The following is an 18999-nucleotide window of genomic DNA, read 5'->3' on the forward strand; positions in this document are numbered from 1 at the left end:
CGCAGGACTAACACCAGAAGAAGGTGAAGGGATGGTGAAGGGCAGCCCTGGCTGGGTGGGATGAAGAACAAGGACAGGGGGCACAGGTCCAGGTCAGCCAGGATGAAACCCAACGAGTCCGGTTGTTCTTGTTTCTGCTTCTTCTGTTGTTCCTGTTACTTTGGAAACCAGTATAGGCATCAGATTGATAGGAGGGTCAGAGAGGGTTAACCCAGAAAGAGGAGGTGCAAGGCCACCGCATGCAGGTTAAATCAGGTGTATGTGGAGGAATGACACTGTTTGTACAATAAGTCTAAGCCTGGGGCTGCAGGAAATGCAATTATTGACTTCAGAGACAACACTGAGCATAAAAGCGATGTTATCACAGCAAGGCCGTTCAGCCTGAAGAGCCTCACAGAGATCTTGGATTAGTGTTTGACTGTCATCTTAAATGTGATAATAACACTGAGACTATCGACAGACAGGGACAACAGAGAATCCATTCGAGGAGGAGGCTGAACTCTTCTAACACTAGTAAGAGCGTTTTAAGTCACTTTTATTGTTTGCTTATCAAACGTATTTTTCTTTTATCTGTTGGTTCAATTGATTATCCATTAGGGACAAGAAACTGAACATCATCAACATCTGCTCCAAGATCACTGGAGTCACACAAAGAGACTTGAGTTTCCTCTGAGAGAATCAGGTCAAATAGAAGGCAAAGAGTGTTATCAGCCAGCCTCACCTTGTTCTGTCATGCGAGTTCATGATGATGCCTTCAGGCCCCCACAGAAGAACTAATAATGACCCTGCAGCACCTTCTCAGCAGCTGTCCTAAGGCCCTGGCTGATGGGCGCTACCACTGGCTCCACGACCAGGTGCTTAAGGCAGTTGAGCAATCAGATCCAGCAAACTGAACTCTGAGAATAATTTCATCTTCGTCCTCAAAGCTGGGGAGAATCCCTCCACAATGTCAGACAAGACAAAGTGTCTGTACCTCGCTCCGCCCCAACATGGTCATCTGTTTGGACTCCACCAAGCATGTGATCATGTGGAAACTTGTGGGGATATGGAGAGAAAATACGGTGGAGGCAAGTATCAGGAACTTGTGGAAGAGTGCAGAAGCGGAGGCTGGCGGGCTCGCTGCGACCCCATCAAGGTTGGCTGCCAAGTCTTCTTGGGTTGCTCTCTCTGAAAGGTGTTGGGAGCGACCTGAGCAGAAAAAAGGGGAGCATTATTGATGCTCTGGATTATAAGAGGAGAACCTTGGCTTGTTGCTGCTGGGATGCAAGCCTGGATCTGATCAACCCTGATTGGGTCACCTGGGTGAGGAGTCCGAAACCCCTGATGACACCAGGAACATCACAGATGATGCATCTCAGTAGGGCTGCAACAACGAATCGATAAAATTCGATTATTAAAAGAGTTGGTAATGAATTTCATTATCGATTCGTTGTGTCGCACGATTATTATGCCACGGAGATGTTTGTTGCATAAAAAAAAGTTGAGTTGAGCGCGGAGCGGACGTAGAGGAAAGACCATCGGAGAGACCGTTGTTTTGAAACATGGCGGAGGCGGAGAAATCAGTACAACCTAAGTCATCCAAGGTGCAGTACGCCGAAATTAAACTACAAATGAGACCTGGAAGTGGAATCCAGTGTTCAGCCTGGTTTGTAATGTGTTGCTGCACCGGGTATGGTACAGTTGTACGGCGCAGGCGAAGCGGGGAGATTTTTTTTGTCACGTAGCGTTTGTTAGCGATATGGATTTATGCCTTTTGGATTCGAGACTTCTCCTGTCACATGAACCTCGTTGTCAACTTGGGAAATGGGCAAGATGTAAGTTTAATGATTGCTGGCTTTGTAACGTGAAGTTGGAGAGAAACTTAGCCACGTTTGCTAGTAGTATGCTTCATCATGAAGTAGCAAGGCGTCTCACGGCATATTACAAAATATAATAACAGATAATAAAACGTTCGTGGCTTGTAGCCTTCACCAGCATCCACATTACGGAGATGGAGGAAGTCAAAAAAAAGAGACGGATGCAACAAGAGTGACACCTGCTGAACTAATCGATGAAAACAAAGGAGGCGCCGCCGTGTGGCGTAAACTGGTACTGCCCCATGTAAAACACTGGCTGTTACAGCTTGAATGAAGTGATTTCGTTGATTAGCTGAAACATGCTGAACAATCCTTATGAGGCGAACTGCAGACTCTACCGATTTTTTAAAAATGATTGAATGAATAATTTTTTAAATGATTACTTTAACAGCTCAGAGATGTTCAAGGAGCAACCTGTTTATGCACTTTCTGCTCTGTCAGCTCTGTTTTTGAATAAAGGGTTGGAAATTAATGCTTTTTCTTTTGTCCGATTCATCGGTTAATCGAAAAAATAATCGACAGATTAATCGATTATTAAAATAATAATAATAATAATCGTTTTTTCGATTTTTCTGTATGTTGCAAACGTATTGAGAAATTGACAATAAAGAAATCTTGAATCTTGAATCTTGAAATAATCGTTAGTTGCAGCCCTACATCTCAGCGTATCAAACAGATTCCCTTATGTATTTCAACTTCTTACTTCATTAGTTTTCATCTTACTGTCCTTTACTGATATCTGTATGTCTGTCTGTGACTTGTTAGGTTGACTTGTTACTTACTGGATGTGGTGTGATTGTGGACAGATTATGCTGCGAATAAATCACCCTCCCTCAGTTCAATAAAACTGTTAAAATCTAAAAAGTAGCATATTTGAAATAAAAATATTTGTGGGGTCTTCAGGGGTTTAATGGGCCACAGAGCACGTAATGCCTCTTTGAAAAGCTCATTTGGTGTTTGGGTGGTACGACTCTGTGGGAAAGGTTAGGCTTCAGTGGACTGTGCAGCTGCTGCTGGTCATCGGCCTCCTCCATCACCCACGGCCACAGAAACACGACAACCAGTTGAAGAAATCAGCGAAATGTCATCAGAGAGCCAGTCCATTAATGGCTATTGTCAGGCCTTTGGAGGACGAGGGACAAGTGGAGACTAATGCCGGGTGATGGTCTAATTAACGGCATGAGGTTAATGTGTCCGGATGGATACTAAATGATGTTACAGGCCACTTTTTTTTTTTTTTTTTCCTCACTCTACTTCACTGCACCACTGAAAGCACTGCAGCTGAAAAAAAAAATGAACCTCTGGAGCGAGGAAATTCAAAGTGAAGTCATCGAAGTCCGAACAGTTATTACACCACGAGTCAGGAGTTCGTGAGCGGTAAGAGAATACGTGGGCGTGTTTGACACAGCGGTCATGACAGGCGCTGCTGTCCTAAACAGAGCGCTGTGAAATCTCTAAAGGTCAAACTGCCCTCATCTCCCAGCTGAGTCTGTCACGAATAGACGGTGAGACAGTGATGAGAGTGTCAAATAAATCGTTTCAACGGCGTCTTTAGTCAGCCAAAGTTACTTTCAGGTTTTTCTGAAAGCTGCATGGGAGTAGTGAGCCAAGTGTTAATGTATAATATGGTGTAATTTATTATTTTAAAGCATCTGAAGCAGGTACAGGGGGTTATTAGTGGAGCAAAAGAATTGGCGAATGTGCTGTGTGCGGATATGAAAATACCTGAATGAAGTGTAAGTGAGCTTTGTGAATGTGTGCATGTATCTGGAAATCTGTATTGAGATTTGTCAATGACACAGATTTTTTTTCATCAGATCAATAAAGAATCAGTAAAGTCGACTGAGGAGGTTTGGAGATACAGACATTTGTATGACTCGTGTTTCGAAATTACGGCAAAAGTTTCAGTCTCCGTTGTTGAAAGTAAAGCAGGACTGGCAAAAAATATGAAAAGAATGATTGGATAGGGTATGTGCATGAGGACTGCCCCGTGTCTGACCGATGGGGGGGGGGGGATTCCTAAAGGGATTTCCTAATTCCTAAAGGTTAATAATTAAAAAAACAGTTAATAATTGGTTACACAGAACTTTATTACATTAATTTTAACACCCTATACAACAATATACACACATACACCCTATACACACACCGTACCAACAAAAACAGCCTACTTGTATCAAAAACTGCCTTGTATAAACAGCCTACTTGCTGCACAGTCTGCAACTTTTGTTAGGGCACCTCATTTTGCGGGGCTTCCTAAAAAAAGATTCTAAAGCCCTATCATATGGAAAGGCCTCAAGACAGGGTCCATTGATAGAGATCCTCAGGCAAGTTGCCAGGTGTTCTCCTTGGAGTTTGTTCCTGAGGTCTGTTTTTACCTGAAGATAAAGCAAAATGCTATCAATAAAAAATGCACCAATATAAAGGCATTGGGGATTTCAATGTATTGTAATTACCCTGTTCATTGTTGAAAAATCCCGTTCACAGTTTACAGAGGAAACCAGAGCAATGCTTGCAAGAAGGCTGCTATAGTGTTTTGACCTCGACAACCCAACTAGGCTAGCCTACATTTTACCGCAAACTTGCGACTAGTTAACTTTCTAAAGAAGGCGCAATCGCTGGTTTGCTAAGGGTCGGGACCTACAGTAACATCAACACACTGAAACTTTTGTATTCAGAATATAAAATATTTTATAGCACTTTTTAATCTGTGATTGTGTGTTAAAAGTGTTCACGAGATACCAACCTTTCGCCAGCCGTCTTCTCTGCACCAAATAGGCCACGTCTTCCACGGATGATCCAGACAGACGTGGTGTGCACGGAGGGGAGGGGCTGTGTGTGTGTGTGTGTGTGTGAGAGAGAGAGAGAGAGAGACGTGTGAGTGACAGAGAGACGAAGAGAGAGCAAGGAAAGGAAATGCAGCTGAACGAATATGCTGCGTGTTTTAAATAGCGTAAAAAAAGAATAACGAAACGCAGTATGTGACGGTCGGTGTTGAATCTTTTTTCTTTTTTTTTTGGTCGGTGTTGATTCGTCTATGTGTGGGAAACACTGACATTATTTAACCTGTGTGCTGAAGTTACCAAATATGGTCCCTCGCCACATAAAGGGTTAACCTTTAAGACTTATGGATTATACATAAACTCCTACTCAGTATATTCACATCACTCCAGTATGACAATCGTATGAACTCATCTTCGTATTGTTTTTAAACCAGTTTCTAAACCTCCATGAATATATAATATGCTTATAAACTCACTTATCTTACTTAACCTGTCTTTAAACCAAAATATCTGTTATATCTACCTCACAGTATTCTCATACAAATGATAATAAATTAACACAGAGCTCGGATATTGGGATATTTAAATTAAAGTGTCTGAGAGATTAGCGTTGGCTATGGTATTAGCATGCTAATGGAGTTAGCCGTATCAGCACGTATTTGTCAGTTAGCCAGCTAACCAGAGCTAGCTACACTCAGCTAGTTCATGTTGCTAAACTATTTATTAATTTCATCTTATCTTCCACAGTCTGTTTCGAAAAACAACGAAATATACCTCTGGTAACTTATCTCCCTCATGCTAATTTTACAAAGACAGTTACTAGCTTTTACCGAACGTATTTCTATGACGGCCCGCCATCTTGCTCACTTAGCGTCAGGCAACCGTTACTTAATCATAGACACATCCAACGGCTATGTTTAATTTTCCCGCTAAAGCTCTACAGAGATATTCAACTGTTGTCTGTTATTAAGAGTTGATTATTGTCAGCTTACCTGTAGAAAACATTAAATAGACACTGTTAGCATCAGGAGCGCTCTCTGTAGAGTTACTCATCAGTACTGACGACTTCTTCACACTCAACTAGCGTCAGTTACTGATGTGAGACTTGGAGCGTCCTAACACATCGACTGTAGATAAATATGGACGCCACAGAAAGTAGCGCTCCCCCTGGTGGCTGGCTGCAGTATAGGTCATAAGGCTCCACCCCTCCAAACTAAAACATTAAAATGCACATCAAGTAAATGTTTGTCAAGGATGTTTTTTGACATTTTAGTTAATATAATGTTGATGTATAGTTCAAGTGTCAATTTTTTGGATACGTTTTTTTATGCTATAGAAACAGGATGTTGCATAATGGTAAATACTAGTTGCCACGCCAACCGCTCCATAAAGCTGTTCCGTGGGCCCGTGAGAGAAAAAAAATATTTTTTAAAAAAAAAATAAGTATAACCCAACATTTCCTTGTAACTGTAACTCGAGCAGAGCGTAGTATTTTAACAAAAAGACGAGTGAGTCTGGTGGAAGTGTGGTTGGGTCATCAATATTATGGCTCCACTCTCGGACTGTACTGCGCAGACTCTGGCTCCAAACTCGCAAGATGGCGCCGCCCATATCTCCAGGAAAATAGCGTCAGTTTGGCCAATGCAAGCAAGTGGCAAGACGTTGTTTATATTTATATACAGTCTATGGCTTAACAGGGTAACACTCACTCAGAACATCTTAGGAGTCTATGCTATTTTCCTTGTTTTCAGACTTCAGCTTTAACTCAATAAAAGAAGTTCCTCTACGTTCTCAACAAGAACAGAGTTGGATGAACAAGGTCATCAAAGGCCTGTTGAACAGGTAGAGGAGAACATGCTCAGTGTCTCTTTCGCCTCCCCTCCCTCTCCATCCCCTCCGAAGCAAGCTGAGAGGGCAGCTCACCAGGCCCTGGAACAACAAGAGGTCCTGTCAACATCAGCCTGAGGGTGCTGAAAGTTTCTGACCTCTCCTTGAGAGTGACCTTTAAAAGTGCCATTATGTTTTCCTTCCCAATCATCTAAATAGGGCCCCGGGTCTTGTTAGTCCATAATAACTGCCTAGGGACATTACCAAGATGGATGCCAAGTGGCGAGACGTGCCTTTAATGACTTTGACCTGGTTCTTGGCCCAATCTGTCACCTCATGTACTGCGAACATTAACATCACAGGCCGTACTATTGGCGAACAAATTTTTATTGGAATTTTGGCATAAACGTTCTCCTGGACTCAGGCACAATCTGATTTTGGTGGTCAAATGTGGAGGTCACCTCACCCTCATGCCTGCCCCACTCTTGTGAATGCGATCAATACCTGAAGAGCACCTTGAAATTTCCTCTTCAAATTTGCCACAGGTATCCACTCAGACAAGGTCTGGTCAAGGTCAAAGGTCACTTGACCCCATAAACCATGTGTATGGGCTTAACCCTCCTGTTATGGTGCGGGTCAAATTGACAATAAAAATTGTTAAAAGTATTTTTTCTGGTATGAAACTTCTTCTTGGTTTAATTAGTGTAGTCAACATATGACATGGATGTTTATATTATACAGATGCATGTTTTTTTATGAAAAACAAGTAAATTATCTTCATTAAGCCATAATCTGTGAGAGGTACAGAACACCATTGCACTAAATATTAACTGCAATGCTTGGTAATTGAGTTATTAATGAGATAAGCAGTGTTTCATGAGATTTTTCTGTTTCTGACACTTTTAGATAATTAAACATGCCCAGAGAAACGAATATAACAGGAGGGTTAACTGAACTTGGCTCTGGTTGTCTGCCACCCACGCCATGACAGCAATACTCAGCGTCACTTTATTTTTGGACAGGACTGAGTTTGCTATTTTCACCTGCTTCCTGCCTTTTTGTTTTTTATTGAATTTGCACACAAGGTCCAGTAATTAACAGAAATAATAGAATCCTCTAAGCACTGATGCCTCACAGGAAGAAGGTTCTGGGTTCGACTCCCATCGGTCGACTGGGGCCTTTCTGTGTGGAGTTTGCATGTTCTCCCTGTGTGGGTTCTCTCCAGGTACTCCAGCTTCCTGGAGCCGTCCAAAGACATGCTGGTTAGGTTCATTGGTGATTCTAAATTGGCCGTAGGTGTGAGTGTGAATGGTTGTCTGTCTCTCTGTGTCAGCCCTGAGATAGACTGGAGACCTGTCCAGGATGTACCCCGCCTCTCGCCCGATGATAGCTGGGATAGGCTCCAGCCCCCCCGAGACCCTTCACAGGACAAGCGGTTACAGAAAATGAATGAATGAATGAAATCCACAACTCTTAATATATCATACGTTGTGCAAATCAAACGTGAGAAAACAAGTGGTGCTGTTTTATTATATAGATATGCTTTTATTAGAAATAAGACACATTCATTTTGTGCTCTGAAAACTGTACATTAACAAAGAGGCGACCCCAGTAAAATAAAAAGGGAAGTGGTGGTGGTGGTGGGGGGAGGGGGAGGGGGAGGGTATGTGTGTGGATCAGTGGTCGAAGGGGTTTGGAGGTCAGGTCAGGTCAGGGGTCGGCGGTCAGGGTTTTTGACAAATACAGAGCTGCAGGAGTGACTGGCGGTGATATCAAAACACACACTGTTACATTGCGATACAGAACACTCGTATAGTCCAGTACCCTGAAAGGACAGGGGGGTGGGGGTTGGGGGGGGTGGGGAAGGGGAAGGGGGGGTGTGAGGATAATCATGTATTAGAATAATCATGTTCATATTTATAATAATGATAACAACTATCCCCAAGCACAGTAAGAAAGATATTTATAGGCTAAAATCCATTCTGTAGAACTCTGTTGAAATAATTACAATGCTGTACATCAGGACTCCAAGTGAGCCTTGTGCTTTCTCTGTGTGCAACCACCGTACCTCACACCTGCCACCTCTGCCTGTAATATCACCTTTAATCATCATATATTTATAGATCTATTCATTTACCCATCTTCCATTATTCAACATACGCAGATACAGGTACCGTTTTTATCCTTAGCGTCTCTGAAACACAGCATTTACTGCACCAAGCCTGCTCGTACGTCGACAAACTTGACCCACGTGTTTGTTTCTGTGTCCACGGTTGACGGCCGATCAGAGCGCAGAGCTCGGCAGCCAGCGTCTTTTTGAGGTGTCTGTCAGTGAGAAGGCAACCTGCCATTTTGGCTCAGGGTGATCAGGTCTTCATTTTTCTGCCCCAACTCAACCCCTCCCCCGTTTGTTTAGTCACTGCAGGGGCACCCTTGCCCCGCTGGGATCGAGGGGGGCGGGGGATGGGGGGGAGGTTGGTGATATGAAGTTGCAGCCAAAGTGATTGGGGTGAGTTGCTGAGGAGGGGGGGAGGGGAGGAGGGAGCAGCACGGAGCGGCACATGGATGTATGTCTGGAGTTCTGCCTCCTTGAACACTTTTAACTTTTTCCTCCCGCGGCTGATTTTGAGAAAGAAAGAAAGAAATCCAGAGGCCTCTTGAGCTGAGCCGCGTGAAATATCAGCGTTCGTCGGGGAAAGAGAGAGAGCGGGACAACAACGCAACAATACTCTGAACAATGAAAAACAAAAAAAGGAGACATAATCATGATTATTACACGGTAACCATTTAATACAGGGGTAAACACTGGCATGGATACCTATGCTGTTTAATACATGACCGTATGATGCACACGTAGTAGCTCAACGCGCCACCATGGCGACCAGTCTCCCGTGTGAGTCAGCAGACCATATACAAGAAGATGACGGCATTTTGCTGACATCGAAACATCAAACGAAACGACACAGAAAGGGGGGGACACGATGTTCCCGGTCTCTCTCCTCGCGTCACTGCGGCGGGCTTGATCCAGTCTTTGAGTAGAAGTTCAGAGCAGGGCAGTGTGTGTGTGTGTTTGTTTGCGTGTGTGTGTGTTTGCGTGGCGAGTCTGAGAGCAAGAAAAAAAAAAAAAACAGGGAGGAGGTTGTGGGGTGTGAGGTAGGAATCACACCTCCGTCTGCAGGTCCATGATCTCCTGGCCCACCAGAGGAATGGTAGCGCTGTTCTTTTCCCACTCCACCGTTTGCAGCTCCAGGGGGGAGGCCGCCACCGTCTCCAGGTCCTTTCTCACCCAGGACGGTGGGGAGTGGGTCTTCCGGATGCCCTCCCACGCCCTCTTACTCGGGGTCTGCTGCTTGTCCTAAAGGGAACGGTAGAGAAGGAAAAAGCTCGTTTGTCTCAGACTTTTGTTTTGTTAAATCTTTGTCTTACAAGTTTCTGAAGAGATGTTTCGATCATCTAAAACATAGATATGGTGGAGAGAAGATCACTCTCATGTCTGTTGAGATCTTTGTAATTAGCTTAGCTCTGCAAAAGCTATGTTTTACACATTTACTACTATTAACTAAATGGAATACATTAACGGTTTACTAATTATTCTCTGAGCATGAAATGCACAATTTACGTTGAAAAAAATTTTTTTTTTCTTTCTTTTAGGTTCTAGAGGTCTCACCAAAATATGAATAAAACAAGATTTTTTAAAGTACTGCATTTAGTTTGACTTGACGCACACAGAGTGAACTTTGGAATGGACATAAATGGGAGGATAGGAGGACACTGTAAAAACCTAATTTCAGACATCTGGGTCTTACTGAGACGTGCATAGTTCTGGTTACTGATCAGGTTGTTTCATGTGAGCGCAAACTGTAGCCGCCTGCATCCACGCACCAAAGGGCTAAGTCCACACAGAGCTGACAGAACCAAATTTTAGTTATGCAGGAAGTTACGAACTTGAATTATTTGGCCTCAGTGAAACTCTTGCCCCAGTTTCACTCATCAAACTAAGCTAAGTTAATCACTCCAGCTGTCAGCTTAAAGGACCAGTGTGTTGGTGTTGGTGAATTTTGCAACCCCTCCGCTTTTAAACGTGTAGGAACTACGGCAGTCATGAGTTTGATGTTAAAACGTGAAAGTCCCTCCTTAGAGGGACTGTCAAAGAAGGGACCGAGAAGCGACGTCAGCCCAGCCGTTTTAAAAAATTACAGTCCCTCAAATGGCTACTTGAGTCAAAATCCCTTGACGTTAATCTTCAAATGGCTACGATTACAGCAGAAATAAAAGTGATTACATGTCTGGTACAAAGGGTTACGGTTCATGTCAACTCTACAGGAGGTGAATTTTAGTTTCTACTTCCTGCTTCACTTCCAACAATGGCGACTGAAACTTTCGCCGGAAATACTAAAGTGGACCAATCACAGCTCTTGCAGTCTGTGTCGCCGTAACGCGTAGTTACATTTCAGGTGCACGTCAGGCTGTGGCGTTAGGGTCTGGGTTGTCGTCATAGCTACGGCGTCAAATTGACGCAGGAGCCTAAACCTCCTATAAGGCTTAAAGTTTACCACACAAGCTTCAAAACTGCTCATCAGGAAACTTTGGGTGATGCCATGGAGTGTTTGTCCATCTTTATATACAGTCCATGAAGAGGACCTACTCTCTATGTGGCTTAAATGGCTAATTTGAGGAGTTTCAGTTGCTGGATAGTCTGCAGAACTTCCACACACTGGTCCCTTAGCACACAGCCTTCTAACAGAGTTCTAATCTGTTTTTCAGCAAGAAAGCAAACTTCAAAACCTCTTAGAACCCCATAAATAGCTGTAGGCTTGGGGATTCAGTGTAAAGTAGATATACTGCGTGCACAAACTAACTATATGTACTAACAAGCACTGGGATGCATGTACAGTTGTGGCTAAAGTTCATACACCAAACACATCTTGTGCCACCGGTGGAGAAGCAGACCTCTCCGCCTCTTCCACGGTTACATGATCATTATATCAGAATGTTTGCTGGTGCGCTCGCGTCTGACCAGTGAAGTTGGACTTTGACCTGACTCCGAAGCTGTGAAACAAACAAGAGCTCGGAGGCTTTGGAAGATGAAAGGAGATGGAAATAATCAGCTGTCATGAGATGAATGCAGCTACAAAGCCGACATGGGTTCTCTTCTGTGCCTGAATTTGTTCGACGATAGCTACAAACCAACCCAAGTACGTAGCTAGCTGATATCTCTGCTAAGAAAACCACTGAGTAAAATCTTTACCCCTACATAGCTAATAACAATACCTTGAAACCCAACCTGGAGAGTTATCGTTGGAGATTTTGGAGGCTTGGGTGGTATGAAACCAATAACAACCAATGAGACAAGCAACTGGGTTGGATGCATAATGTAGGATGTACATTATGTATTATGTATGAAATAAAGGCTCTTTAATTCTCCGATTCTCTGGCTCTGTAGCCACCATCAATAAGGTTACTGGGTAAGTCGCCTTAAATTTCATCTTAAGACAAGCTAAATGTTTAACAGTATGGTACAGTTTACTTTAAGGCATGTTTAAGGTTTATGTTTTGAGGAGCACTGAGGATAGCGTTAATGTAAGACTTTTAAATGGGAAATTAGGGTTTTCTAATCCAAGAGGTGTTACAAGATTATAGTCTTGGTCGTCTGGAGCAAAACCAATGGAGTTCTGTGATTCCCCAACATCATATGTAACACAAAAACAGTTAATTTACGTATGAATCAATGTATTTTGGCATAAATTGAGTTTGCTTTAATGACTTTTGTTCCAAATGAGCTCTGTCCCATATCTCCTATACCATCTATGCTACCTTCGCTAACCAAGGTACCATAGAAAAGCAAGCCCTGTCACTTTTTCAGCATTTTGGAATCGTCTTTGCTAGTGACTAGATCAACATTTGCAGTGACAATTTATTTTCCTCAAAGTATGTAATTGTAGTTCATTTGTTGAACCGCAAACGCCCCTGCATGCTACTGCGGTTTGTTCTGGGGCCGACACTGTGAGCAGATTAAATATGCAGCACGCCGTAAACCGGCAACTCCAACCGAGTGTTGTGCTCAACTAGGGGAGGAAAGCGGGAACATTACGATAGTTGGGGAGGGGGAGGGGCAAAACAGAATAAAGTTAAACTCTTTACACTCATGTTGGTCTTGTCGCTGCTGGCTGAGGACACGCTCCATCTTTTGGCAGCTTTGGCATCAACAGGTGGAGATTCTCTATCCTTGTCTGCATTGTGAATCTTCCTGTTCAGGTCCTGAAACATGTCCTGGTGGCGTTTCCGGGTGTGCATTATTTTCTACACAGGGACATTGCACGTTACGGACAGGGTAAACAGCACAGGCTACCATCAATCCTCCTACTTTACCCCTTTCACATTGAATGCCTCTAACACTACATGCTACACGCAAATTTGAAAAAGAAATGTATGCTAGCATCTAGAGGTCTGAGCTAAGAGACATAGCAGCTTTTTTTGGCAAACTCTAAAAACCTCTGTAGGAATCAAAGAGACTAAAATTACCTCAAAGTCAAGCTCTGCATAGCGTGATTTTCGTCTCTGGGGGGGGGAGATGAGACAGAGAGATTAAAGATGTGCCTTGATATCGTGTGCCTTGTGAGCAGAAATGCTCAAGAGTTTCTTAATTATTTCATTGTGTATCTCCACATCAGCCAGCTTCGAGAAAAAGCGTGTTCCTAGGACTCAGTGGAGAGGAGTGAGTCATGAGGGAGGAGACGAGATTTGCTGCTGGTCATTCTGACCCCGTTGGCACAAGTTTGGAGTTAACAGATTGTGACCGAACGACCTTTAAGCCCTTCGTCACGGAGCGGCGAAGGAAAACCTGACCTTCAGGCCGCTCGGTTGCCGTGGCAGCTGCCGCCTCGCACGGCATCGTGGAAGTGTGTTTTGCCCCGAAGTGAAAAGACACCAGCAGGCAGATGTCTGGGCCGCTGTGCGCCGATCGCCGTGTCGTCTCATTCTGTCTGCGCTAGGAGCTGAGTGAAAACTAACCTTTTCAAAGATGCTGTCCCTATTACACGGGGCCAGAAACTACTGTGATGCAACGTTTGTTGTTGGTAATAATAAGGCGGGAGGAGGTGGTGGGGGGCTTGGTGATGTTATGTTTAGCGTATGACATGAGCAATGAAGAAATGTAGGCCAGCAGTGCTTCTCTGTGGAGTCCTAATGAATCTTTTTCCTCATATCCAGTTTATTCATGTACGCCTCCCTGCTTGATCATAGCGGTTATTAATCCCGTCGTCTAATGCTGCCTCGGTCTAACATCGTCCGTTATCTTACTGCGTGGATGGCTGCGGTCCATGCAAAATAAATAGACAGCAAGATGTCATGATATGAGGCAGAAACACAGCAGCAAATTGATGTCCCTGTATTGAGAGAGTGACAATAAAGAGGAGCTATGACTTAAAGAGAGCGATGTTTACCACGGTGATACCACTACCATAAATTCTCAAACAAAAACCTGAGATTACCTGAATTACAACATCACACCTGAGGAATTCGGCATAATGTCCAATTCCAGAGCACTAAATCCATCAGAGCAGCAAGAGTCGTGTTGTTCTCACCACCCTGCTGTTTAACAGAAATAGTCTTTCATTCAGTAATTTATTTTTTCTGCACTGTTGATAAAAGCCACCACGTCCTGCAGATGTTTTACATTAAAAGCCTTCCAGCCTATAAGCTGCTTAAAGTTCAAGAAGAAACTGCAAGTATTTATTTATTTTTTTAAATAAATTACTCATTTGGAACGGGATTTTAATTACAAACTCTAAATCGTGTTCTGCTGGGACTGGCAGCTGAATTGGTATTAACAGCAAATACCAGCAGGAGCAGGAGATACGTACAGGAGCAGGTTGGAAAATGGACGATAATCAGGTCAACTGAAAATAAAAGGCCAGTCTCTGCTAGAAACCACACCAGACGTTTGAGAATTTATGATAAGTAGCACAAAGCACAACTCTGCATGCATGTCTCGTTTTTAAATGTGAGATATGAGGCTTATAATGCATTTCAGTAACAGTAATATGCTAATCGGTTTCTTTCGGCCTTACCTCCAGTGAGCTCATGGACAGTGTGGAGACGGTCTCACTCTTGGACATCACGCCGGAGTTTCCAGACTCTCCTCCGTCGCACATGCTGTTGACCACCTGGGAGTCTCTGGGCATGTTCTGCAGGTTGTGTGCAGGCGAGTCTCTGTCAGAGCATGACACACTGACCTGGTCAGCAGGCAGGCTCTTCAGCCCAAAGCCAGGCACTGGCTCTCCACTGGGAGGGTTAGCCAGGTGGATGAGCCTAGTCTGAGGCAGCTGCTCAATGCTGATGTTATACTTGGCCGCCTGCTCGTCTTTCCCCTTGGCTGGTTTCAGGGTGCCCGTGCTGTTTGTGGGTAGAATGACATACCCCGCGCCTTTGCCAGGGCCTTCGTTGCTGCTGCCTTCGCCATTCCCCCGGGGCAGATCTCCATCCAGCTGCTTGAAGAGTTCGCCGTCGCAGATGTAGATGGACTTGGCGCCAGGCAGCTCGGTGCTGATTCCCTTGGCGGCACCTTTCTCCCTGCGCAGCGTCAAAGTATGGCTGGTGTAGTCGGCCACGTTCTGGAGGTGAACCTTGGCCATGCTGGCCGGCATGGTGTTGAAGTTCGAGCCCTTCTGAAGGGTGAGGGTCCCAGATGAGGCCTTCTCCTCCCCCTGGAGGGATGAGCGCTTCATTGTGCCTGGATCAGAGAGACAGAGAAGTCATGTGAAGTGAAGCGTCAAACCCACCGCAGAAATCTACACCGATCAGCCACAATATTATGACCAGACAGGAGACGTGAAGAACATTGACCATCTTGTGACAATTCAGTGTTCTGCTGGGAAACTTCTGGACCTGGCATTCATTCATGTGGATGTTACCAGACCAGGCACCCCCCACCCCATAGCAATGACACTCCTTGATGGCAGCAGCCATCCCCAGCAGGATGCAGCCTGACACAGGCACACACACAAAAATGCTTTAGGAACAACTCAAGGAGCACAAGGTGTTGACCTGGCCTCCAAATTCACTAGATCCCAAACTGATCAAGTATCTGTCAGAGGCCCCTCCCCTCAAAGGCCCCCAAACTTCTGTTGCCAGTCACCACAGGACACCCTCAGAAGGCCCATGTCCATTCTCTGATGAGTCTCAACTGTTTTGGAGGCACAAGGGAGACCTACACAATATTAGGAAGGTGGTCTTACACACACAAAGTAGTCTTTAAAGATCTGCATGAGTTAAACTTTGATGACTGGTCAGACAAATCTCCAACAGTGAGCTCTTGTTGTGAGAAAAATATCTAAAACTTTGCAGATGGCATGGATGACATTAGGGCTCGTTGCTCAGACTCATTTCACCACAACAACTGTTGGCTTATGGCAGCATGCGGATCCCATAGCATGTTCAATCTGTGAAACAACCACAAACAACGCTCCAACTAAATATCCAACCCTTGTTTTCTCAGGTTCCTCCTCTTATTTGACATACACAAAGACAAAAAAAACAATAATCTCTCTCTCTGTTATTTTCTTGCCGTCTGTCTATGTTTCAATAGCTCTCCTGCTCTAGATGCTTTTCTTGATATCCTGTCTCGAGAGATAATCAGATTGTCACTCCCAGCAGATTTGAGAACAGAGCCAGGATCTGATGCAGCACTGTCGAGAGGGACTTAATTATACAGCAGCGGCAGGAGAGAAGGAGCAGGAGAGACTCAGACAGCCCTATTTGTCAGCGTATAACTGTTCAGCGCACGTTCATCCCAGTCCCACCAAAACCGAGTTATGCCCTAGTAACGTGCTGCATCTCCTGTCAAACCAGCTCCTTCAGCGAAAAGAGGCTGCTGTGATGCTGACTGTATGATCCAACAGCAGAGAAACATTCCTCACATCTGTTCTGACGATGCTGAGGAATCTGAAGCAGTCAAAATACAGACAGGACGCACAAAGAGTCAGAATCTGCAGCTTCTGAGCAAACACAAAATCAGACAACCTACCTGATCTGCAAGCCATATCCACGTCTTTCTCAAAGTCAGTCTGAGGACATAAAATGAGAAATATTATATTATGTGTGCACATGCTGCCAGTTTGTAATAGTGATTGCCGAGAGGTGAAAATAAACGCATATGGCTGTTCATACCATGAGCTGAGCGTGGCCATTCTGGAAAGATCCTCCTGAGTCTCCGTTAGTATCTTCCTGCCGGTCAACCACACGACACTTGACTGCTTCCTGAACCTGCACAAAACCATGAGAGCACAGATACTGATACTGACTGAGTGGCCAATGTTCATTCATTCATTCATCTTCTAACCACTTGGCCTGTGAAGGGTCGCGGGGGGGCTGGAGCCTATCCCAGCTGTCATTGGACAAGAGGTGGGGTACACCCTGGACAGGTCACCAGTCTATCACAGGGCTAACCCATGGTCAACGTTGACAATGGGTTGCGTTGTCTCAAATGTATTAGACCTGCCTACAAGGTGGCCGATAGCCGAGACATTCTTTTTGGACATCCACGCTTCCTTTGGGGTGAAGTATTTTGATTTTAATGACCAACCAGATCATAGATGTGTAGTGATGCCACTGCGACAAACTTGTTACACCGATTTGCCACTTTTTTTTTTTCTGGTATGATGAACATTGTAGGCGGCACAGTGTCGTGGTGGTTAGCACTGATGCCTCACAGCAAGAAGGTTTCGGGTTCGACTCCAGGCCGACCTTCTGTGTGGAGTTTGCATGTTCTCCCTGTGTCTGCGTGGGTTCTCTCCAGGTACTCCAGCTTCCTCCCACCGTCCAAAGACATGCTGGTTAGGTTCATTGGTGATTCTAAATTGGCCGTAGGTGTGAGTGTGAATGGTTGTCTGTCTCTCTGTGTTAGCCCTGTGATAGACTGGAGACCTGTCCCACCTCTCGTCCAGTCACAGCTGGGATAGTCTCCAGCCCCCCCAAGTTCTAGGTCTCTAATCCTTTAAGTTATGACACTTTGTCCAGCAGTTGTCAAGATATATTGCTGGGGACCAAAGTATTTAACATACCAAGCAACTGACATAGCTACTTCTTACACTGTGGGTAAAAATTTGATTCAGGTCTCTGCCAAGTTCTTTTAAACTGAATTCCACATCGTGATACTAAGAATCTCAATGGGAACGGCTACACAGCATTTACAGCCTTGAACAGATCCCAGAGGAGGTAAGTCGTTAAGGGTTGACATAAAGTACCTCTCTGCGTAGGATGCAGTGGACCATGACTATGACAAAGCCTTCCAGTGAATCAAATACAGCAAAAAGGATCTGGAAAAGCGCAGAACGCCGGTCGGTGATGGCCAGGACAGCTGACATCCATGTGAGGGCCAGAAGTGGCAAAACCACACAGGAGCTCCACAGTGACGCCCTGCAGGACGGGAGGGGAACCACAGTCAAAGGAGAGCACCAAAAAAACCTTCAACATAACACAGAGGGCAGGAGTACGACTATGCTGTAAGACATAATTCTTTCATTAGCTAGGGTTATTAGATGTTTTGACATCTAAGGCATTCTTCTACACAAAAACTACATTACTTTATAGCTTAAAATCAGCCCTCTTAATGCCCATCATTAACCCTGTTAGCATAGTGTTAGCAACCTTCAAGTCTTACCATGCATAAGTAACGTAAACGTCACAACGAATAACTATGTTACTATCACGGACAGGAAAAAACATACATCCATTATCTGCAGATATATATGTTTGTAGTTCACATATATTACATGCATGTATGTTTAAAGATGGTTCAGTCAAACCATAGAGGATCTAGCGCCACAGGAAAGAGAGGGAGGGAGCGAGGGTGAGCAGTGAGGAAAAAAAAACAAAGTGTAATGAGGCTGAAACAGAATGCAAAGACAAACAGGAGAGGTAGAGCAGAGGAAGTCAGACAGCGAGAAAGAAAGAGAGAGTCTGTCATTCCAGCCATTTGTGCCCCCACTCTCCTTTCTTACTTTTTACTCATTCATTCCATTCGTTCTAATGTGGGTGTTAAGGATCCTGCAGTTATATTTCAATCAAATCCTCTAGCTAAACACATTTTAAGGGTTTTATTCACAGAATATACCAGAGGTGGAAAAAGTACGCAAGAAGTAAAACATCGTACGCAGTTTTTTCTCCAGCTGATTTAACGTTGCTGTTCTTTTCTTTTTACAGTGTAAAATTGTTTTTTTTGTCAACAAAACAAGCAGAAAGAGACGGCTTACGGCCACAGCGCTGCTAGAAAACTTCCAGTGTTTATGATTGTTGCAGATCACTGACGAAAGCTTAAAAACACCAGCGACGAAAAAACAACCCAGCAAAGTAAAAACGAATTAGTTGCTGAGTGAGAACAATTAACACGTTTGTGTGGAAAAAAAACTCTCCACTTGAAAAAAGGACTTACAACACTACTCATAAATCAAATCAAACGTGTTTAATCCTTTTGTTTGTTCTTCTGTTTACTGCCGGGACTGAAAGAGAAACAAATAAAACGGAGACGCGGCGCT

The 18999-nt window shown here is 44.2% G+C and overlaps 1 protein-coding gene across 1 annotated transcript in view; it reads right to left on the reverse strand.

Annotated features, from left to right (window-relative positions):
* Positions 1-9194: 9194 nt before the first annotated feature.
* adgrb1a (adhesion G protein-coupled receptor B1a) overlaps positions 9195-18999 on the reverse strand; it is a gene marked incomplete at its 5' end in the record, with an annotated part of 116646 nt that continues 106841 nt past the window's right edge. Inside the window, 7 exons of the mRNA XM_084557672.1 lie at positions 9195-9821; positions 12608-12766; positions 12989-13024; positions 14536-15197; positions 16491-16530; positions 16634-16729; positions 17710-17881. Coding sequence (XP_084413798.1) covers positions 9627-9821; positions 12608-12766; positions 12989-13024; positions 14536-15197; positions 16491-16530; positions 16634-16729; positions 17710-17881 — 1360 coding nt within the window. The 3' untranslated portion in view covers positions 9195-9626. The remainder of the gene's footprint in view (positions 9822-12607; positions 12767-12988; positions 13025-14535; positions 15198-16490; positions 16531-16633; positions 16730-17709; positions 17882-18999) is intronic.

This window comes from Chelon labrosus (assembly GCF_963514085.1).
Source record: "Chelon labrosus genome assembly, chromosome: 12".
Lineage (NCBI taxonomy): Eukaryota > Metazoa > Chordata > Actinopteri > Mugiliformes > Mugilidae > Chelon > Chelon labrosus.